This window comes from Polypterus senegalus, chromosome 15 (genome assembly GCF_016835505.1).
Source record: "Polypterus senegalus isolate Bchr_013 chromosome 15, ASM1683550v1, whole genome shotgun sequence".
NCBI classification, from domain to species: Eukaryota; Metazoa; Chordata; class Cladistia; order Polypteriformes; family Polypteridae; genus Polypterus; species Polypterus senegalus.
In genome coordinates, this window is record NC_053168.1 from 70,930,058 (window position 1) to 70,954,534 (window position 24,477).

General features: G+C 40.3%; 1 protein-coding gene across 1 annotated transcript in view; it reads left to right on the top strand.

The window, feature by feature from the left end:
• steap4 (STEAP family member 4) overlaps positions 1-20,185 on the top strand; it is a 79,745-nt gene extending 59,560 nt beyond the window's left edge. The window contains exons 4-5 of the mRNA XM_039737018.1: positions 14,305-14,469; positions 19,562-20,185. Coding sequence (XP_039592952.1) covers positions 14,305-14,469; positions 19,562-19,837 — 441 coding nt within the window. The 3' untranslated portion in view covers positions 19,838-20,185. The remainder of the gene's footprint in view (positions 1-14,304; positions 14,470-19,561) is intronic.
• Positions 20,186-24,477: the final 4,292 nt, after the last annotated feature.

Genomic DNA, 24,477 nt, shown 5'->3' on the forward strand with positions numbered 1-24,477 from the left:
TTGTGGATAGCCTGATCAAAGTCTCTGGCATGGATTAACAAATCGTCCAGATAGACCACACACCGGGTTCGGGGAATGTCTTTCAGCACCCTCTCCATCAGTCTTTCAAAAGTGGCGGTGCGCTACACAGCCCAAACGGCATCACTTTGAATTGCCACAACCCTTGCCCTATGGTGAATGCGGTTTTGTGTCGGTCCTCTGGTGCTAGTTCCACTTGCCAATACCCACTGCGCAAGTCCAAGGTGCTGAACCAGCAGGATCCAGTCACATAATCCAGTGCATCATCGATGCGTGGCAGTGGGTACGAGTCTTTTCGAGTGACTTCGCTTAACCTTCGAAAGTCCACACAGGCGCCAACCCCCGCTTTCTTCCGTACCATGACCATTGGTGCAGCCCAGGGGCTGTCCGAAGGCTCAATGACGCCGTTGGCTGCCATCTCACAAATCATTTACTCGGCAGCTTGACGCTTCGCAAGAGGCAATCGGTGGGGGCGCAAACGAATGGGAGCGGCATGGCCAGTGTCTATGTGATGTTTCACTAAATTCGCTCTAGTACAGTCCTCCTCTCGAGCCGCAAAACGCCCACATAGTCTCTCAAAAGTTGTTGAAGTTGCTCCTGCTGTGTCGCTGCTCAGATGTTCCCCACTTCGACGGCCCAATTCCTCTACAGCGCGACGGTCTCAGCTGATGGGTGGTCGCGTGAGGAAGACCGCTGGGAAGCACTGGTCTGAGCTGCAACATTCTCCTGAGGATCCCCTTGAGCCTCTGCATCTCCTGAGCAACGATCGGGAGCCGGTGAGCCGCTGGATTCAGGCAAATCCAAGCCAGCAGCCCTTCCAGGACGGTTCCGCCCGCTTGGAGCGGCACAGTCTCATTACTTAAGCAAAGGACGGCCCTAGAGACATCAACACATGCTCCCCAGCGGCCAACAAGTCCAACCCGATAATGCACGGATCTTTTATATCTGCAAGCCAGAATTCGTGGTTGGTCTGGCTCGTCCCTACCATCACAGATAACAGTTTCTTTCCGGCATTACTGTCCGCTCACCCGTAACCGCGCGTAGTTCGCTATGTGTGGGGTCCAGCCCTCGGGAAGAAGACTAGCTGTTCCGGCAACACTCCTTTTCTCAGCAAACAAATAGTGGACCCCGTGTCCACTAAGGCACTGCATGGCCATCCATCAATAGTGCAGTCCAGGTATAGTCCAGTGGAAAATCCACAGCCCAACTTTGAAGCAGTCTTTGTTGAGGGGTGCTGAAAACGGAGCGAGGGCCCCTCACGGCCTCACCCGATGTCGCTTCCCGCGGTGATGCTGTACGAGGTAACGGACTTGGGGCGGGCAATCCCTGGCAAAGTGTCCTGGCTCTCCACATCGAAAACAGCAGTCCACTCGTTGTCTCTGTCGGGGGGTGGATGTTGATTGGGCGCGGCTGACCTCCATTACCTCAGACAGGGCCCCCTCCACCCTTCGTTCAACGGCTCTGGTTAATCGACTCGGTCGTGGTGTTCGTTTTGCCGGTGACTCCGCCTGTAGTATGTCTTCGACCCGCTCAGCCTCTCTCATTGCCTCGCTCAAATCTCGGGGTGATGATAGACAGACATGCTGGCGAAGACGTTCTGGTGTGAGGCCCCGCAGGAAAGCATGAAGTCCGAGTTCTTCCCTCACTGTTGTCGAGAAGGTAGGATAACCTTTTCGTGTCAATACCCTGACGTCAGCGGCAAAGGCTCCTATACTCTCACCCTCATGCCGACGCCGGCTAGTCAGCTTGTCTCTGTTGCATTCTGCTGAAGTTCTTTGTCCAAAGCGACTAGTGAGAGCAGCTGTGAGAGCCTGAAGATCACGACACTCTTCTGATGTCAGATCAATGAGTACCTGTAGTGCGGGACCCTCCAAGGCAAGGGCCAAGTGTGTCGCAGCTTCTTCGCGGTTCCACTCATTGTGTATCGCGGCCAGGTCCACTTGTGCAAGGTAGGGCTCTAAGGGCGTCAATCCGCTGTATCGCGGCAGCTTAGCAGGTGACCGAGAGAAGAGGACCGGCCGACTGGTAACCTGGGGTATCGCGGTGGCTGCCGACGACCCACTCTGGCCGTGCTTGGACGATCGCAACACTGTCCGGGGAACACTGGCACCATCAGGTCGGTCTGCCTCTTTTCTCCGCACAGCTCCGCTGATCAGGCGCTTTAACGTAACGCTGTTCTCTAAGATGGCACGCTCTACTTCTTCAAGACTCTGTTCCATGACGGCGTCTTCTAAACAGCCTGGTCTCCCACTTCTGACACCAATGTAGCGACCCGTGGTCGAGTCTTGAAGATTTTCGCCGATTTCGCGTGCACCTCTTCCAAGCTGTCGGCTAGCGGATTGCCAGCATTAGGCACGCAGCTGTACCCAGCTCTTTAAGTACGAGCCGTGTCCCATACACCGCACGACTACGAGCGCCTCGGCAGCACGCAGCTGTACCCAGCTTCTTAAGTAACGAGCACTCGTGTCCCATACACCGCACGACTCCGAGTGTCTCGGCATTAATTGCTTAGATGAAATCTTAGCAATGAATAACAGCTCTGTCCTGTTGTATCTCTTTATTCACAGATAGCCAGAAAGCAAAGCTCAAATTCATCCGCTTAACCACTGTCAAGGTCAACAACAAAACGACATTTCTAAACAGCAGTATCTATTTACATTTTTACAACCCCGGACGGCCATATACCAACCCACCCCACCGGGCTGCACAAACACATATAACATTTACAACAGGAAAGACAATTACAAACTTAGTTAATCTTTACACACAATAACTTTCACATAAATTTCCCATAAATTCCCCAACAACTATTTACATAATTTACCCACAAGGCGTCACTCCGCCAGCGCGGACTGCCGGGTTGCTACAATATTCATATGTAACTAAAGAATGTTGATGAAATAAAAATCTTGTACCTTGTCTCTCCACAGCTTCTAGAGCTGCCTTTGCACATAGGTAACCAGACCAGCACGCAACACTTCTCATGTAACTTCCCTAATACATTACTGAGTGAGAGCATAGTGCTTCCTTGGTTTTATGTTATGCACCCCTGCCCTGGTTGATTGGTGAATGACACCCTGTCCCCGCCCCTTCTTTAACCCAGCCTCTCCACCTGATTGGTGGATTTAAATGATGCACCTCCTCCCTCCACCTGATTGGCCATCCTTTGCGTCAAGAGCATTTTAATGGATGTCGGCCCCGCCCAGACTCCCACCCCTCCACCTGCTTGATCCTGCTTTGTGTCAAGAGCAGGTTTGATGGATGCTGCCTCTGTCTTGGCCCCCGGTCTGTCAACACCTGTTTTGTTGGCTGGCCCCCCACTTCCCTGCCCCTTCTCCCGAGGACATGCCCAGACATGATCCTGTCCATACACTGCCGGCCAGTCCTCGTTTATACAGTTGTGTATAAAAAAGCGGTTCATCTTCTTCAGCTCTAAAGACTCTGTGAAGAAATTGAATCTATTACCAATGCCCCAGCGAAGCGTCGGATCCGCAGGGTCTATTTGAAGGACCGTTTGAACGGGATTAAAAGACATTTATTGCCCGAGTTTCTTGAAGCTAAAGCGGCAGACGAGGGTCGGACTAAGTCATGTGAAACATGGATAGAATCAGGCGATGACAATAAGGAAAACTGCCCACCTCCTTTAGTATTCAAGGCATGAATTCTGCAAGATGAAACGGCGGCCGACTAATGGCCTAAGCTGTCTGAAACATAGGTAGAATCGCGCGATAATGAAATGGAAACCCCACCTTTATTCTATGCCATGCCCCTCCCTTTTACCATAAATATCATAAATACTTAGCCTATTATCAGCAGGAACCAGATCGAGGACCCAGCAATTTCAGAACTCATTGAAGCTTTTAAAGCTCTCCGCATATCGGCAGCTACAGACTCTGAAATGACGGAGGTCTGCATAACAACCTCAAGGGTCCCGCCTGAGGCTCCAAAGCCTGAATCTTACCAACTCTATAACTCGGACAGGGAGATCGAATGCATTCAGGACAACCAAGAATCTGACCTGTGGTTTTTTAGTGTACGATCTGATTACAGTCTCTGGTCTAGAGATGTTGAGGCAGACAGTGTATTCCAGTACTCAGGGCCGGTGATATCTTCCCCCGTCTCCACTAATGGTGATCAGACGGATACATCTCACCTAGCTCCAGGACAGCCGTAAGTGAACAGACAAGTTCCACAGGAACTGATGATGATCGGTCTTTCTAAGACAGATATGGATTGCCCTGGTGGTGTGCTGCCTGAAACCTGGAAAAAGGCCCAGCAGCTTGTTAAAGGGCTGATGACATCTCTGCTGGACATTATTGTCTACTAAGACCAGAAAAAAATGTCAAGGCTGCGATATAGATCATCCCAGCCAGAGAAGATATACCTGCCCCTTTGAACCTGAAATCGCCAACCATGTAGGATTCTTTCAGAAGATTCTGAAGATTTTCCGGAAGTCTTGGCTGAAATGAATGGTGGTGAAAGTTCTGGGGTATTATAATATTTTACTGCCAATTTACAAAATACACATAGTGATTGAAAAGACTGGATGAATTTGAAAATACCTGCTCTATCTATGATACTATATGACTACTGTGTAGTCGTTTTATGAAATGGCTGAATACAACAACAATAACATTTATTTATATAGCACATTTTCATACAAATAATGTAGCTCAATGTGCTTTACATGATGAAGAAAAGAGAAATAAAAGACAAAGTAAGAATTAAAATAAGACAACACTAATTAACATAGAATAAGAGTAAGGTCTGATAGCCAGGGAGGACAGAAAAAAAAAAAAAAACGAAAGAAGAGAAGAGAGAAAAAAATAAAATCTGCAGGGGTTCCAAACCATGAGACCGCCAGCCCCTTCTGGGCACTCTATCTATCATAAATGAAACAGTCCTCTTTGTATTTAGGGTTCTCATGGAAGGACTTGATGATGATGGTCATGTAGACTTCTGTCTTTTAATTCATCAATGTAGGAACATCACGGTGCTTTGATTAGGTGGTGGCTCAGGTCACCAGCACAGAAAAGAAACAGAAGAGAGAGTAGGGGTTAGTACGGATTTTAGAGCCACCATGAATAGTTATAATAATAAATTGAATATACAGAGTATCAGGATTAAATTAAAATAAAGTTATGAGAAGGCCATGTTAAAGTAATGAGTTTTTAGCAGTTTTTTAAAGTGCTCTACTGTATTAGCCTGGCAAATTCCTATTGGCAGGCTATTCCAGATTTTAGGTGCATAACAGCAGAAGGCTACCTCACCACTTCTTTTAAGTTTAGCTTTTGGAATTCTAAGCAGACACTCATTTGAGGATCTAAGGTTACGATTTGGAATATAAGGTGTCAGACATTCCGATATATAAGATGGAGTGAGATTATTTAAGGCTTTGTAAACCATAAACAGTATTCTCAGAATACTTCTACTCTGTAACCCACAGTATGGCAAATGAGTTTTGTAAGCGTAATCTTAATCATGAGGTTTGTATGAATCCGTGGGGTGAATATGACCTGGAATATGCTGATGTGGCAGAACTTGTTGGTAATTCTGAACCTGAAGATGTATCAGTCTGAATAATTCAGATGACTAAATAAATGTTTTCTAAGTTGTTAAGTTGTGTCAGTGTCTGTTTTATCACCGGCGATGGAACAGGTCTTAGAAAAAGCATATAACTCTGAGAATGCAGGGTCCTTTGGGGGTAAAGAATCCTTGAAAATAGCTCTCTTGCAATCAGGTCACAATATTAGGGACCAAGAGGTGACTGAGTGGTTATCGGAGAAATACACCTATACGATACATAAACTGGCCAGAATCCATTTAAAAAGGAATAAGGTGTATGTTTCCAATATAGACGGGCAATGGCAGATCGATCTTACAAGATATGACAATCCTGGCTGAGTATAACCAAGGTTACAAGTATCTACTGACTTGTATAGATATTCTTTCTAAATATGCCTAGGTCAGGACACTAAAAAACAAAATGGGTAAAGAAGTAATGAGGGCTTTTTGAAAAATTTTGGAGGAAGGTAGAGTTCCCATCAAACTTCAGACCAATAGCGGTAAAGAGTTTCTCAATCGGAAATTTCAAAGCCTACTCAATAAACAAGGGATAAAACATTTTACCACCGCTAGTGAATTAAAGGTTTCGGTGGTGGAGAGATTCAACCAAACTCTGAAGACCAAAATGTGGCGTTATGTTAGCTCCCGGAATACCTGATCCTATCTGCAAGGGCTACAGGATTTGATGAAATCTTATAATCTGAGCTATCACCGAGGCATAAAAATGGCCCCTGCCGAGGTGAATAGTTCCAATTCCAATGGAAAGTCTTTAAAACCTTATACGGCCTAACTAAACCCAAAAGGACCCTAAAATATAAATTCAAAGTTGGAGATATGGTGACAGTGTCAAAATCCCAGAATCCTTTTACCAAGGGCTATGAACAAACATTTTCAGATGAGGTATTTACTGTTTCAGAACTAGTCCCGAGGGATCCGCCTGCCTACAAGCTCAAAGATTATGATGGCAAAGACATTATAGGGTCCTTTTACGACACAGAGTTACAAAAGATCGAGGTACAGACGTCTTCAGAATTGAAAAGATTTTGGCAAAAAAAAATATCAATAGAAAAAAGCATATTTTGGTGAAATGGCTCGGATGGCCCGAAAATTTTAACAATTGGATCCCTGAAAGCTATGCACAAGACGTTAAATACTGAGAATCAAAAATAGTATTTCATTAACTGTGTGTTCACAATAGAGAGAAAAAGCTTTTATGTTGTTCTACCCAACAATTCTTCCCTGGATGTTTTCCCTACTAATACCATCACCAATTTTACCATCAAATTAGCCGCCCCAATCGATTTATAGGGCCCCTGGGAAGTTGAATTGGCCGAAATTCAGTATCCGCACACCTAGAACACTCTAGACAAACCAGATAATGACTTTATCGTGGTGTCCCCGCAAATAACCAGATTTTATACTATTCCTGCAGGCTATTATTCTAGCCTCGAGAAAGTTACATCCAAGATGAATGAAGTTGTGGCAAAAGAACCAAAAGCCATCGAGGCCGGTTCATCAGTCACTCCGATACCGGAAAACACCATGACCCTAGCCCTTATGTGAATTATTATGAATCCCAAGCGGGCAACGACCTCCCCAGGTTCTCTGGTGCCCCTGTGATGTACGGTTCTGGGATAAAAGGAATATTTCGCGGTCTGTTTAGAAGAGCTTTGCCTCTCTTGAAAAGAGAATTATAAATTGTCAAACCACACATTAAATCAGCCGCTAAGAATATTGTCAAAGACATGGTGGCTGGGGCCATGTCCGGAGCTATGACTCAAGGAAGCGATGAAAATCAAGAAGGATCAAGGGGTGATGAGGAAAACTAAGCGTAAGAGACCTCCTGGGTCACGCGCAGGCCCAATCATCAAAAAGATGTGCCATTCAGCTTTTACATCAGTCCTGCACCCGCAGAAAAAAGAAATCAAAAAACATTTTTTAACTCAAGATATCTTTCGTTCATCGAATGTCTCAAGAGTGTGTGAAATCCGAACTGGACTTGTTTACGGTACCCTATACTCAGAGTAGTGTAGAAAAAAGCATCTACGTCGAGGTACCTCTTCTTTCAACTCTATCTGAAGTCGCCCTGCTGGAGTTTCTGATTACTGGGAACGGTGAAGACTACTTGGACCTGAATAACACGCTTCTACACGTCAGATGCAAAATTGTCAATGCTGATGGAACTAATCCAGCCCCATGGCCAAGGTAGCCTTTGTTAATTATTCGATAGCCAGTTTATTTTCACAAGTGGATGTAACCCTGGGAGATCGCTTAATATCACAGAGTTCCAGCCTTTACCCGTACAGATCCCTTTTTGAGGGACTGCTAAATTACAGCAATGAAACTCTCAAGTTCCAATTTGCTGCGGGTCTTTTTTACAAAGACACGGCCAACGAACATGAAAACACAGCCTTGGACAGGCATAATGAGGGATTCAAAAAAAAAAAACTGTTATACAGCCCACGGTAGAACAGTAGAACTCCTCGGACCTATTCATTCCGACCTATTTTTTCAAGAAAAATAAATTCTAAATGGGGTGGACGTCAGAATAAAAATGGTACGGAGCAAAAATGAATTCTGTCTGATGTCCGGAGATGGCGAGCATTACAAAGTAAACTTTTCATCCTTTGCTCTTTTTGTCAAGAAAGTTAAAGTTTCAGCAGCGGTGAAAACAGGGCGCACACGCTCTCACATCCTCCAATGCCAAGTATCCCGTGGAAAGAGTGAATATGAAAGTTCTCAGTATGCCTGCCGGGATACAAGTGAGCAATCAGGAGAACCTGTTCTTGGGACAGCTACCCAAGTACGTGGTCATAGGCATGGTGGATAATGATGCCTTTTCAGGGGATTACGCCAGAAACCCCTTCAATTTCAAGCATAACAATGTGGAGTTCCTGGCCTTGTATTTGGACAGATAGCAGATTCCTGCCAAGCCATTTCAGCCCAATTTTGCTAATGACAACACCGCTCGAGAATATTACAACCTTGTATTGGCCTCCAGAAAGCATTTGAAAGACCTGCCTCTAGCCATCAGCCGTTCTGACTTCTCCCAGGGATACACCCTGTTTGCCTTTGATTAGACACCTGATCAAGAATGCGTAGACCATTTCTCATTGGTAAAAACCGGCAACATGAGATTTGAAATAGGATAGGATCGGGTATTCCGGGAGCTAACATAACGCCACATTTTGGTCTTCAGAGTTTGGTTGAATCTCTCCACCACAAAAGCCTTTAATTCACTAACGGTGGTAAAATGTTTTATCCCGTGTTTATTGTGCAGGCTTTGAAATTCCCGATTGAGAAACCCATGATTAAGGTTACGCTTATAAAACTCATTTGCCAAGTGGCGGGTTCATCCATTTCATAAAATGACTGCATTACAGTATCATAAATAGAGCAGGTATTTTCAAATTCATCCACAGTCTTTTTAACCACTATGTGTATTTTGTGAATCGGCAGTAAAATATTATAATACCCCAGAACTTTCACCGCCAGTTGTTTCAGCCAAGACTTGTGGAAAATCTTCAGAATCTTCTGAAAGCGTCCTACACAGTAGACGATTTCAGGTTCAAAGAGGCAGGTATGTCTTCTCTGGCTGGGATGATCTATATCTCATCTTTGACATTCTTTTTTCTGGTCGTAGTAGACAATAATGTCCAGCAGAGACGTCATCACATCACTTTTGCCACGTGCAAAAGTTCGCTGATGACACTGCTATTGTGGGCTGCATCAGGAGTGGGCAGGAGGAGGAGTACAGGAAGCTAATCAAAGACTTTGTTAAATGGTGCGACTCAAACCACTTACACCTGAACACCAGTAAGACCAAGGAACTGGTGGTGGATTTTAGGAGGCCCAGGTCCCTCTTGGACCCCGTGATCATCAGAGGAGACTGTGTGCAGAGGGTACAGATCTATAAATACCTGGGAGTGCAGCTGGAAGACAAATTGGACTGGACTGCCAATACTGATGCTCTGTGTAAGAAAGGTCAGAGCCGACTATACTTTCTTAGAAGGTTGGCGTCCTTCAACATCTGCAATAAGATGCTGCAGATGTTCTACCAGACGGTTGTGGCGAGTGCCCTCTTCTATGCGGTGGTGTGCTGGGGAGGCAGCATAAAGATGAAGTACGCCTCACGCCTGGACAAACTTGTTAAGAAGGCAGGCTCTATTGTAGGAGTAAAGTTGGACAGTTTAACATCTGTAGCAGAGCAAAGGGCACTAAGCAAACTCCTGTCAATCATGAAGAATCCACTGCATCCACTGAACAGTGTCATCTCCAGGCAGAGGCTTAGCTTCAGTGACAGAATTTTGTCACTGTCTTGCTCCAATGACAGACTGAGGAGATTGTTCCTCCCCCACACTATGCGACTCTTCAATTACACCCGGGGGAGTAAATGCTAACATTACTCAAAGTTATTGTCTGCTTTTACATGCATTTTTGTTACTATTTAATTTAATATTGTTTTTTTTTTGTATCAGAATACTGCCTGCTGGATTATGTTAATTTCCCTTTGGGATTAATAAAATATCTATCTATCTATTTATCTATCAGCCCTTTAACAAGCCGCTGGGCCTTTTTCCAGGTTTCAGACAACACACCATCAGGGCAATCCATATCTGTCTCAGAAAGACCGATTGACATCGGTTCCTGTGGAACTTGTCTGTTCACCCATGGCTGTCCTGGAGCTAGGTGAGATGTATCCATCTGATCACCATTAGCGGAAACGGGGAAAGACATCTCCGGCTCTGGATACTGAAATACACTGTCTGCCTCAATGTCTCTAGACCAGAGACTGTAATCAAATCATACACAAAAAAATCAATTCTTGGTTGTCCTGAATGCATTCGATCTCCCTGGCCGAGTTATAGAGTTGGTAAGATTCAGGCTTTGGAGCCTCTGGACCCCTGAGGTTGTTACGCCGACCTCCATCATTTCAGAGTCTGTAGCTGCCGATATGTGGAGACCTTTAAAAGCTTCAACGAGTTCTGAAATTGCTGGGTCCTCGATCTGGTTCCTGCTGATAATAGGCTGAGTATTTATGGTATTTATGGTAAAAGGGAGAGGCATGGCATAGAATAAAGGTTGGGTTTCCATTTCATTATCGCTCGATTCTACCTATGTTTCAGACAACTTAGGCCATTAGTCGGCCGCCGCTTCAGCTTGCAGAATTCATGCCTTGAATTCTAAAGGAAGCAGGCCATTTTCCTTATCGTCATCTGGTGATTCTACCCGTGTTTTGCACGACTTAGTCCGACCCTCATCTGTCGCTTCAGCTTCAAGAAACTCAGGCAACAAATGTCTTTTAATCTCATTCAAAACTCATCAATTATCTTTGATTGACAGTTTGACAGAAGGTCCCTGACATACTGAATCAGTTTGCATGTGTCAGTATTAAATTCTGTTTTGTAGATAGTCCAGGTCTTTTTAACTTTCATTTGTTACCTGCTTAGTATTTGCTATTTCTGTAGTTTTGCTGTTTTCTTCAAATTTCTCAAGTTTAGTAACTATATTAGAATATATCTCTTTATTATACATTAACAAGAGTAACTATCCTAAGCCAAATATCTGGGACTCCACTGATTTTCCTTAGCCCATGTGGACAATTCGCCTATCTGTACTCATAGTCTCTGGATTGTTATCTACAGTAGATTAAAACCTACCTTCATAAGTGCCATTATTTGGTAAAAATTCATATCACATATCATATGTTTTTATTTGTCTACTACTCCAATTACCCATTTAAAAATGAGAATAGCATGATATTACTTCTATTAAACTTATGCTGGCTGTTAAATATATATTTTGCACAGTTTTCCAGTAGTTTGGTTATATTTTCCGTAATCGTGCATGAGACTTATTGATTCAGAATTTCTAGGATACCTTTCGATCTCCTTTCTTATGAACTGAAGCAGACTATTTTTATCTATCCAGGTCTGTTTATCCCACATTATCCCACTCTGATCATAAAATTTACTGTTTTAATAGTCACAAAATGTAAAAATAATAATCACAAGGCACCTCTGGAATGAAGTAGTGAGCTGCACGTTTTTCTTTAAGATTGGAAATCTTGTAAGTTCGTCTGTTGTTTATGCCAGCAGAAATATACATTGTGATAATTTACCTGGGTATTATTGATGTGCAATGAATGAATGAACTAGTTCTTTTGTACTTGTCTTGGTATCTGTGCAAATCTACTGGTACAATGACATTAAAGAATGCATTCTGCGACACTCCAGAGCCATCACCTTAATTTCACTTAAATGGCTGCTGTCTTTGGGAAATAGTCTATCAGTAAGATGTTTCAGCAAAATGATCATGACATCAACTAGCCAAGGACTAGCTTGGTAGATGACACCATGCACCGGTTCACACTGGCTGAGTGACTATGACCATCTCCATATACTGACTGATTGAGTGAACCATTATATCTCTACTGGTCTGGAGAACAATTTCAAGTTCGCTCCCAAACTGCAGAAAAGAGAATCACAGTATGGTGCACTGAACTAGCTCACCAAAAGAGTCAGTTTGTTTACTGAACAGAGGAATGAACTGCAGACAAGAGATTTGCAGTACACTGAATCTCAGTTCACTTCCCTGGTGAAATATGTAATGCAGATTGCATCAAAAAGGACGGGATATAAAATAAGAAAATTGCGGGAGATTAATTAAAAAACTGAAATTAAATTTATTTAGTCATATTTCAATGTTCTCATAGTTTTATCGTGATGTATGCACTAGTCTAAGGTTCTGTTTGCTTGATTGTTTTATCTATTTATTGTTGAAATCTTATTTAAGAGGAATATTATTATTATTATTATTATTATGTGAGAATTACCTATTTTGCTGCTTACTTTTTATATTGCTTGTATTATTTGGTGGTTAAAGGTGTGACAGGCGGCACAGTGGTGCAGTGGTAGCGCTGCTGCCTCGCAGTTAGGAGACCCAGGTTCGCTTCCCGGGTCCTCCCTGCGTGGAGTTGGCATGTCTCCCTGTGTCTATGTGGGTTTCCTCCAGGCGCTGAAGTTTCCTCCCACAGTCCAAAGACATGCAGGTTAGGTGGATTGGCGATTCTAAATTGGCCCTAGTGTGTGCTTGGTGTGTGGGCGTGTTTGTGTGTGTCCTGCGGTGGGTTGGCACCCTGCCAGGGATTGGTTCCTGCCTTGTTGGCTGGGGTTGGCTCCAGCTGACCCCCGTGACCCTGTTTTCGGATTCAGCGGGTTGGAAAATGGATGGATGGAGTTGTTACACTGTTACGATACTATTCTATATTTTAAACTAGAATATAGCTTGTTTCTGAAGTGAAAGAATCAGTGATTCAAAGTTTTGAATCATTTTCGTTAACTGAACAAAATCAATTTAATCACTAAAAAGAATAATTTTGCACATCACTACTGGGTATTTTAGTTGTCCCATATACATATTCTTTACATTAAATATTGAAAAATGTGCATTTGCAGACTTAAAAGTGAACATGGTAAGATGATTTGACAATGGCTGTTTTTCTTTTTTGTTTCAAAAAACTTAAATGTTTACCTTCACTGGTGTTGCCTCTGGATGAGCAAATGGTCAATTACCCCCATCCTAAAATTGGAGGTACAATGCCCCCCATGCTAAAGAAAAGTCATACTGACTAAATTGAGTTGAAAAGTCCATACCAAATGCATTTGACAGTTATAAAAGTCAATCCGGACTTGACTTGTCATCCTAACCATTGGCTTAAAGAGAAGGTGATAGCAATATCATAATTTTACCAAAGCAATCCCAAATGCATACCAAACAAATACCTTTAATGTATGTCCCTGAAAAAATAAGTGAGTAGCTCCATATAATCACAAAATTTGATGCAGTCAAATTATTATAATTATCTTTAAACAGTGACATGTGATTTGTGTTTACTGTGTTCATACCAATACATGGAAAAAATGCAATATCACCCTCTGCTCAACACACAGCAAAAATGTCCAAGAGGGAGCTGACTATGGAGAACTTTTTTTGTGAAACAGCAGTGGACATTAGGTGTGTTATTTATCTGTTTATGGTAAAAAAAACTACCACATGGTAGTGAAGATGATATTTGTCAAGTTTTAACAAAAGTTTTAATGTAAACCTATTTGGGAGACTTTTCTATTTTGACTTGAAATTAAATCAGTCTTTAGCAATGCATGTAAAGCCTAGTGTTACAGTTACATTTTCATGTTAATTGTTTAATTTTATTTTGCAGTGTCTTTGTCTCCACTGCTACTCCAGGATTATTATTATTTTATTTAGTGACAGAATAATTAGGGTTAGGGTTAGGGTTGTTACTTGAGTTATTATTACTTGAGTTATTACTTGAGTTGAATGAAAAAGGAAACCCTAAAAATACAAGTTTTAAGCAAACAATTTACATTGATCTTGTTATTCTACATTGCACTAATATTTTCTTTAAATCAAAAATGAAAAAAAAAATTGAAAGTAGGTTACAATCCCTTCCAACAAGTATTCAAAACCTCAAGTCCACTGTGCATTGAAAACCAGGCTCCTGAAAGACGCCTGACATTTTAATCAGTGGCCCTCAAATGCTTAATCTTTCAATACCAAAATACATTTCTAAACTCAACCAATTGAATGCAGCCAAATTTAATTATTATTAATTATGTTGTAACCTATAATTTTTTGTCCCCAAATGTTTTTGTCACGTCTGTGCCAATTTTTATAAATTTATTTTTTCTTTCTTAATAGATCAAGAATAATGAAACAATAATATTTCAGAAATTCTATGCCTGGCGCAATGATTCATACTTGAGTGCAGGAATTCTAGGATTTGGATTCTACCTTTTATTGGGAATAACCTCTCTGCCCTCTGTCAGCAACGCAGTCAACTGGAGAGAATTTAGATTTGTGCAGGTATTTATTAACTGATTTTTTGCTTGAAACAAACGAATCTGACAAAAATTTTAATGGCATCAATTAAAAATGCAAAATGACACATTTGTATTTATCCTTCCATGCATAAAACTGTTTGATCCATTTCATGTTAATTTTGGACAATTTTGTATGTGAGAATAAAAAATATGTAACTATAATGAAAATGTACAGAGATCCCAGAAGAATGTGTAAACTCAATTCAAGGACAGAGGTCAAGGTTCATGCTAGCAACCATAGTACCCATTAGTCTTTATAGAAGTTAAAATAGCATGCAGTTTTAAAAACGTTTAAGAATTTAAGTATTATTGTACAGCTACTAATAAAGAAGTGTTAAAGACACAGGGTTAGAAAAGTTCTCAAATGGAAATATGGAAATATAGAGACAGAGGAATACCCGGACCAATAAGCTGATGAAAAGGAGATCAGTTCCACATGTCAGCTTGGATGGTCAATTGAGAATAACAAATCTGCAATGGATATAAACCTTATGCTAGCAACAGGATAAAAAAAATTAAATTGGACTTCTATACTTTAAACAAATACACATATCTTGAAATCAAAAATGATGTGTCATTCCTTCTCTAAATAATAGCTCAAAGATGTGGCTCCTTCAGTGGCTTAAAGTGATTCTTTTGAAAAAGAGAAAAGAATTAAACTTCAAAAGATGTACTTCTTTATACTAGGGTTAATCTCAATGAAGTTACTCATTCTGTAGCCTGGCTAAGTGGATTACAATTTAAGGTATGTCTTTAGCCACACATCTTTTTACTGCCAGTGTTATTAGGTGCTTGGAGATGGAGTACATAGCATATTCACTTCTACCCTACCTGACCTTAAGCAAAGGCTCTTCCGCTAATATTTATGACTTGATGCAATGGCGGTGGTAAGTACTACACTAGCACTAAACCCACATGCATTCTATTTGTTTACACATAATCGCTAGTTACTACATTAGGCTAGTGTATAATTGGGAAAGGTGTAATGGGGTGTCATCTGAATATGAGGGAAAATTAATGCCAAGTTCTCTAATGATAGTTTCCAATGGAAGAGTGTAAAATGAAAACAGTAAATGTCTCAGTAGCCTACTAAGCACTTTGGGACACCATATTTAACTTCTGAGTATAGTGATTTAGCACTGTCGGCACATTTCTATAAATACTGGTACATTCCTGTACTTTTCTAATACAGAGAAACTTGTCCATGCTTTTAGTACATGCCCAAATTGAATACTGTAACTGAGTGAAAACTGGGGCAGACAGAATTTCATTGTTGGCACGGCCAAAAGCCTGTGCATAGAAAATAGCAAACTGAAGCAGTAAACTCAAACTAATCTAATCTAATTAATATACAACCCACATAAAAGGTATGGATTCTTAAAAACAGTTGGAAGTAATGGTAGATATATTAGAATTATCAGCTGAATAACAAAGGAATCTTAGCAGACTATGTTAAAAATGCTATCACCAAGAAACCTTTGGGTTTTGGCACTAGTGTCCAGAGGTGTGACCAAAGGCTTATCTGTGCACATGGAGATAACCTTTATTATTTACCTAAAAAGATTTCACTTTGAGTTCTTGGGCCTAGATATGAGACTAGACTCACTGATTATTGATGTCATGCATGTAAAAAGCTTTGTGTTAATAAAAAACAAACAGCAAACTGTTACTGTGACCAAAAATAGTTAATCTTTAAAAGAGAATGATGAGAAAATGAAAGTAAGTAAAAAGATACATTTCCCATAACTAAGACTGAAGTTCTGTTCATTCTTCCTATATTATTGAAGTTCAATGCAAAAATATGGTTAATTTGGTAGGAAAGGATTATCTAGAAGTAATGCAGTAGTATTATGTCCATTTGCCTTGCACACAGTTTTCAAAACACAATCTTTCTTTCAAAAACCTCACTGCCAGTTATAACTTTACCTTGCTTAATCTCTAGATTCTAGCCTCTGATACGCTATCTCCTGGATGCCCTTTGTTGACCTCATGGGTCCCTATGCCTCTGATACCCTAAACTCAATTATATGGACATGTACCCAAGGCACCTTCTGCTGTGAGTTAACAGGTGTTATTATTTCTGAGTATCTATGGCACTGCCCTCCTGTGAGTCTGTTAGTTATGGCAACAGTAGGTCCAGCTCAGTGCCAGTCTCACAAGGGGTTCTTCAAGGCTCTGTCCTCTGCTCTATGCAGTTCTCTATCTACATGCTTCTCCTTTGCCATATCATTTGTAGCTTTGGACTGGGTTGCCACTTTTATGCAGGTGATACTTAGATCAATTTCAGTGTAAAAAGTGAAAGTTCATCAGAGTTTTTTCAGCTCATAACTTGCCTCAGTGAAACTAAAACCCAGGTGCCCCTTTTTACTCAGTTATCATAGCTCCAGCCTATTCAAAACTCTGCTGCATGAGTCTTTACACAGACCTGCAACAGTTAGCATATAACACCCATGCTGATTCACTGACTTCTTACAGGATTGTGTATAAAATTCCATTAATAACCTATAAGCTTTACATGGCCTTGATCCGGACTACAAAGGTAAGCTCTTCCATTACTATGCTTCTGTTTACCCATTAATGTTCACCAATTCTAGCAATCTTGTTAGGCTCCAAACTAACCAGTGCTCCATGGATGACAGATCCTTCAGCTCTATAGCTCACGGACTTTGGAATGACTTCTTTAAATTAATGAGATCAGCTAACTCAATTCATTCTTTTAAAAAACAACTTAAATCTCATTTGCTCAATAAGGAGTTTAAGTTTCCTTGACATTCTAACCCTTTACAGTATTCAGTATACCTTCTCTGTCGAGGAGCTCAGGATGATATCTGTTTGTACCACATATGTTGTTATTTGTTGTAGGTTTTTTTGTCATACTTTGTATTTTTATATTTTATTCTTGTTTATTGTCTTTTATTATGTTTTATTGCTTTGCATATCCCGTATTTAGTGTTTTAGGTGGATATTTCTTGTATCCAATGCTATATATGTTCTGTTGTTCTTTCTGAATTTCTGTAAAGTGCTTTGAGCACAGGAAAGGTACTATGTAAATAAAATGTATTATTATTATTATTATTATTATTATTATTATTATTATTATTATTACCTGTCCCACGTAGAACCCCTTTACTGCCACCAATTAGCCTGTAGGGATTTTAGTCTACCATTATTGGTTTCTTTTTTAAAAAGGCCTTCTTCTAAGAGCTTAGTAACATTTTCCCTCTGGAAACCAAAATACCATCAGGGATATTTACATCACCATTCATTTTCTGAAACAATTTGCAATACAAGGTTGTGGAGCATGAGAAAGAACTCTTCCAATACTGGGTCTAAGACTGAAACCAGCCCTGAAGAATATGTGATTAAAGGAGACATTGATGCACAAACTCATGAACACTAAACTACTTCAGGCCAATTTGAAGTCCACATCTAATCTAATTCTGTAGAGAAAAATGTAATATTGGCAATACACCATGGATTCTTACAAATTTAAATTAAATGAAATGACAAAATCCAAAGCAATTTCTTGTTATATTGTATAATAAATTTAAAAAAAAATAGCTACATTTGCCTTGGTAAAAGGCATACTCCAGACCAGTGTTTCTCAACCTCTGTGCGTCACAGATTGCTATTGTTAAGTGTGCTAGTGGGTGGCAGTGGGTCACCCTATGATATTTATCATATTCATCAATGATCTTCCCCACCTCCTGCTATTACATGTGCACTTTCCTAAAAACCCCAACCCCACTGTATGTCTGTGCTTGTGCTTCCCCTGTACTCTGACCCCCTTGTTGATTGAGAATATACAGTACTTAGAGAAAAAAAAACTTGGACATGATACCATTAAGGTTGAGAAACATTACTAAAGACAAACAGTAACCTGGCTGGAAGCCTATGTCTCTGATACCTTAACCCTAAGAGTGATAATTCTTCTGTGGTTGAGTTTTTTCAATGTCAATATTGACATTACTCACAAAGCACAAGAAAAACATCTAAACTTAGAAAGACAGTATGCAATTAACTAATAATAAACAAAATCAACAGAAATAACAAACAAATAAGAAAATGATTCAGCATGAACAAAAACAACAGCAAACACAAAACTGTAAGTAAATACACAACATCTCGATATTTAGCTTTGTACCCTTTGATCGCGACTTTTGTCAACACCCATCTTGAGTTAATCATCATACCACTATTGAGTCAGTCAGTCAGTCATTATCCAACCCGCTATATCCTAACACAGGGTCACAGGGGTCTGCTGGAGCCAATCCCAGCCAGCACAGGGCGCAAGGCAGGAACAAATCCCGGGCAGGTCGCCAGCCCACCGCAAGGCACACGCACACACACATACACACCAAGCACACACCAATGCACCTACCTTGCTTGTCTTTGGACTGTGGGAATAAACCGGAGCACCCGGAGGAAACGCACGCAGACACGGGGAGAACATGCAAACTCCAAAAGGGGAAGACCTGGGAAGCGAACCCAGGTCTCCTTACTGCGTGGCAGCAGCGCTACCATTATGCCACCGTACGGCCCCTATTCAGTCATGTCATGTAAAATTGGCCCTGCATGGGAGTGTACATGAGTTGGCTTGCAATGGATTTGCATCCAATGTAGCAAGGATAGACAGCCTCTCCTCACAACCCTGAACTGGATTAAGTATTTTTATGACAGTTATGTATGCAAAGGTATTTGTTTGTATGTAACAGTTACCTTGAAAATCACTAAAAATGGGAATGAAATCAGTTATGGTTTTACATTTGTAACACATTTTCAAACAAATATTATAAATAATGAATAACCTTTTGAAAAACCATTTATTTATAAATATATTGAAGTTATATCTTTAATTTGTGAAATTATAACAATGCAATCAGTGAAATAAATGTATTCCTTACACAGTAAATACATTACTTAAGTTTTTAGATGCAAATTACCTCCCAAATTTTACTATATTTTCTGTTAATTAAGGTTTACAGCTTAAAGGATGTAATTTTAGCATGTTTAATAATGATTTTTTTAAAATTAATGCCTTATGTTTATTGAAGTTCTGTATTTTTTCTTTGCAGTCCAAACTGGGTTACGTCACTCTTCTGCTTTGCACTCTTCATACCTTTCTGTACGGCTGGGACATGTTCTGCCATGCTCATAACTACAGGTGGTTTCTCCCACCAACATACATGTTCTCTCTCATTGTACCTTGTATTGTACTGATCCTTAAAGTTATTCTTGTTATTCCTTGTGTGGATACAGCAGTCATGAGAATTCGGCAAGGTTTTGAACGACATGCAGAGAAGACACCATATGCAAAGAAAGCAAGTATTAGGGGTACCTTAGCATTATAAATGCATTAATATGTTACTAAAAATTACTTTCATGAATTTGTAACTTTGTCCTTTTGTGCCAACTATCAGAAATAAAGTATTAAATTATAATGACCCAGCAGAACAGGAATAATGCTACCTTCTTTTTTTCCACAGGAAGACTGCTATACTTATAGGTAATATATTAGTATTAGCTTGAGTTTACTTTCAATTTACATGAGAATAAATTATTTATGTCCACGAGATTTTCAAGTTTTGAATAATTAATTAAAATCATATACGGTACATACTGTACCACAATCGAGCTTTTTTCCGCTAGTTTAATGTGAGGGCACATTAAATAATAATAATAAATATGTTAAATTGTAATGCAATTGCAACTTCCCATTTGTACTGTCTCAGTGTTCTTTATTGTCCGTGCATTGAAAATTACTATTGCAGGAAACACACTCCAATGGATACCCCATATGTCTTAGGTGAACTCAAGATTGGGTCACTGTTTTTTGCAGATGATGTTGTACTGTTTGCTTCATCAGGCCGTGATCTTCAGCTCCCTCTGGATCAGTTCTCAGCTGAGTGTGAAGCGGCTGGGATGGGAATCAGCACCTCCAAATCTGAGACCATGGTCCTCAGCCGGAAAAGGGTGGAGTGCCCTCTCAGGGTAGGAAGCGAGATCCTGCCCCAAGTGGAGGAGTTCAAGTATCTCAGGGTCTTGTTTAAAAGTGAGGGAAAAATGGAGCGTGAGATCGACAGGCGGATCGGTGCAGTGTCCGTAGTGATGCAGGCTCTGCATCAGTCTGTCATGGTGAAAAAGGAGCTGAGCCATAAGGCAAAGCTCTCATCTTACCAGTCGATCTATGTTCCTACTCTCACCTATGGTCATAAGCTATGGGTAGTGACCGAAAGAACGAGATCCCTCCTCCCTGGTGAGGTGTTCTGGGCACGTCTAACCGGGAGGAGGCCACGGGGAAGACCCAGGACACGCTGGAGGGACTATGTCTCCTGGCTGGCCTAGGAACGCCTCGGGAATTCCCCGGAAGAGCTAGAAGAAGTGGCCAGGGAGAGGGAAGTCTGGGCATCTTTGCTCAAGATGCTGCCCCCACGACCCGATCTCGGATAAGCGGAAGAGGATGGATGGATGGATGGATGAATGCCAACTTGTTATTAGTGATGAATGAAGCCCGGGGAGTTTGTTTCACCTTGAGTTCAGTGAAATCATGGAAATGTTTGGGAATTTTGCCAGTCTCCGTAAAATGCTTTGAAATCAATAGGGAGGAAGAAACTGAACAAGTTTTGAATGGAATATAATGTGAAATGGTCTCTTTGGTGTCCCAGGGATCTAAGGAAAAATCTGCCAGCTATGCTGAACCAGTTATTGTGGCAAAAGAGCTGAGCTGTGAGGCAGCAATGCTAACCACTGCACCACAGTGCAGACAAACTAGCAATAAGTAAATAAAATACAGATCAGTGCTCTCACAAAGTTCCAGTCCTGTGGCACACATCATGGTATCTTCAGATACTTTGCAAATTTTTTATCATCAAGAAGAAAGAAGCACCTTCTTTTGTTATGATTATTATTTAATGGGTTATCCTTATCATGCAAGAAGGGGAAGTGGGAGGGATCCTTTAACACTTGTTTTAAGATCTTAGCTGGTCACATGGCTAGGTATGCATGAAAATTAGCCATACAGTTCTGTGCTGCCAGCTCACAGGGATCAGTGTTATATATTCAGTGGCTGCACTCATAATATTCTCATTATTATCAGCTAATGCAGTGTTTCTGAACCTTTATGGTCTCACAGCACAGCTTTGCATTTTTAAATTCATTAGCAACTCAATCACAGCCAATGTAAATCACCTCCCTTTATGAAATAAACATAATCGGAAGAGTGTCCCCCTTTGTTAAACAAGTGTGATTGGAAGAGCAGGAGGATTAATATACCATTATGTTAAATGTGTTGTTTCTATTTCATTTATATATTTCATATTCTATTACAGAAAAAGGCACAATATTGTTCACTTAATAATGGAATTACTTTTAATTAAAAAGCTGGTGAAAGGAATTACTGTTTTTGGTGTGGTATCAAACAGGAATTAAGTATTATGAAATTTCACTGGTATTAGTATTGAACATAAAAATTATGGCATCATGACATCCCTAATAGGCACTACAGTTTAAAAGTTGTAGAATAATTTAAAAAAATATTTACATCGTTTGAAAACAATTCTTTGTAAAATACTTCTGATGACTTGAGAGGTAGAATTTTACATAGACAGTTACAAAATATACATGAATAACACTACAGCCCTAAAATTCAACCATTGTAATGGGTGGCATGCATGGACTGGCATGTCAGTCACGATGGGTTCCAATATCTTACCAGGAGAGGAGGCCAGTCTGATAAAGTACAGAGTAGACTACCTGGCAGGGATACATGCTCCACTGACATGGTAGGTAGCAGCATTCTAACATTACCTCCACAGACATCCGCAGGGCATGCTGGGAGCTGTAGTCCCATAGGGCAGCCTTATCAGGTTCCATAGGTGCAGTTTGGGGTGCTGAAGGCATACATGATTCCTACTTTGTGGAGATGGACCCAGAAGTGCTTCGAATAGGCTATGCTCTAGCACCAAAAGTATTTATGGGTCTAAGATAAAATACGCTGCTCATCCTCATCCAGAGAGTTGGAATCTGGAGTGGAGAATAGACAAAGCTTGTCTGGGAATTGTGGAGAAAGAAAAGAGAGAGAGAAAAAAGTATATTGTACTTGTGTATGCATTTGATAAACATGTTGCAGGTATTTTATATCAAATAAATTATTATTTGAACCTGGAACTTGTGTCTGTGGTGTTGTGTTTAGGGTCTGGGTGCTGCAATGTCTTCTAGACGCTATTAATGTTGAAGTGCTGCATTCAAGATGCTCTCTATTAATACTTATTCTTGCATAATGTTTGCTGGCATTTTAATGCTTTCATTCACTATTTGCATATCTTTAGGGTATATAATGAATGCATGGTGTACACAATTATGATATATTAAATTCACCCTTTAATATACTTTATAAATCAACAGCATACCTAAAAGTATCATCAACAATGTTACCTTGTAATGAATAAGTGTTTTGTTTTTTTATTACGAAACACTAGCTGGGGTATCTGCCTGGGGTGGAATAAATTGCAGGTGCAGTCACAAAATAAATTTCCTAGGGAAAATATTTTAACCCCCCGAGTACCAGAAGAATCTCTTGAGGGAACTTTTCAAATAAAGCAAAGGTGCGGACACTAAATAAAGTTTCCCAAGAAGAACAATTTTAGGCCAAAACATAGCCCGAACAAATGCTAAATCTGTGGTAGAGGTAGGTTAAACGTGTGGATTTGCATAGACAGATAAACACATTGAGCTTTATATACTGGATTTCCTCCAGGTAACCTACTCATCATTCTCTCTCCTTAAACCAATATTCTGAGGCTGTGTGCACTGTAATTTAAAACACCCAAAATGTTATTTTTGTGATGATTAGAATATGATAGTAAAGTGAGATAAATGCAAATGTAACATTTTTTTCTTTCAGTTACTAACATTTGAGTCTCTTGCTGCTCTTTCTTGTTAAATTTGAAGATCTCAATCATTCAATGAATTCTCTGACAATACTTCAGCAACATAGTGACTTGTGGCACTTTGATTGTCTGCTTGTAAATAATAGCTTTTTATTTCCTATGAACAAGTGTAAAGAGAAAAAAAGACCAAACAAGAACAAAAAACTGCACTAGAACTAGTACATTTAGCTGAAAAGTGTAATAATAATAATAATAATAATAATAATTATAAAAAAATCTATAACAATAAAGTAGAAATAATTCTATAAAATTAAGAAAAACACAAACTAGAAAAGTGATGTATCAGACAATAAGCCCAATTACTAAACTGTTGCTAAAAAGAAAGAAAATACAAATCAATGATATACTTATCTATGTATTAATTTTCTGAACCTGCTATTTTCAGTTTATGGGGATGGAGATAGAACATTTCCTAACAGAATTGGGAGCAAGGCAGAAATCCATGATTAAACCTAATATGCACATCTTTTAGAGGACATTGGAGACATCCCAAGAGAATGCAAGAAAATTGTACAAACTCCACAGAGACAGTGTCTGAACCTGGATTGGAACTCTGCCTTATCACTAATGACTCTTCAACCATGCATTCCTTGGTACACTTATGAAAAAAATGAACAACAAAATATTCAGTCATGTGTAAAGGGATGGTCAAAAAGTTTCTGCACTTTTTTTAACTATTTATTAAGAATTTCAAAAACAAAATACATCACTTTTCTACATAGTCAACTTCCTTTACAATACAATTTTCCCAGCATCGTACCAACATTTTAATCCCATTAGCAAGAAATTCTTCTGTTTTTGTGAATCAGTTCCAGGGTTCTTTCTTCACTCCTCGTAGTTGTGGCTGTAGCTGGACATCTGGAGTGCTCTACATTCGTCACACTAGTACAGCCATTTTCGAACATTTCAATCCAATCATAGATGATTCTACGAGACAGAACTTACTGAGCACACATGCGGAGATGAATTTGTGCTCCTAGCACACCTTCTGCCCACAAAAAGCGTATGACAGAATGCTGTTCCTCTTTAGGGCAAATTATATG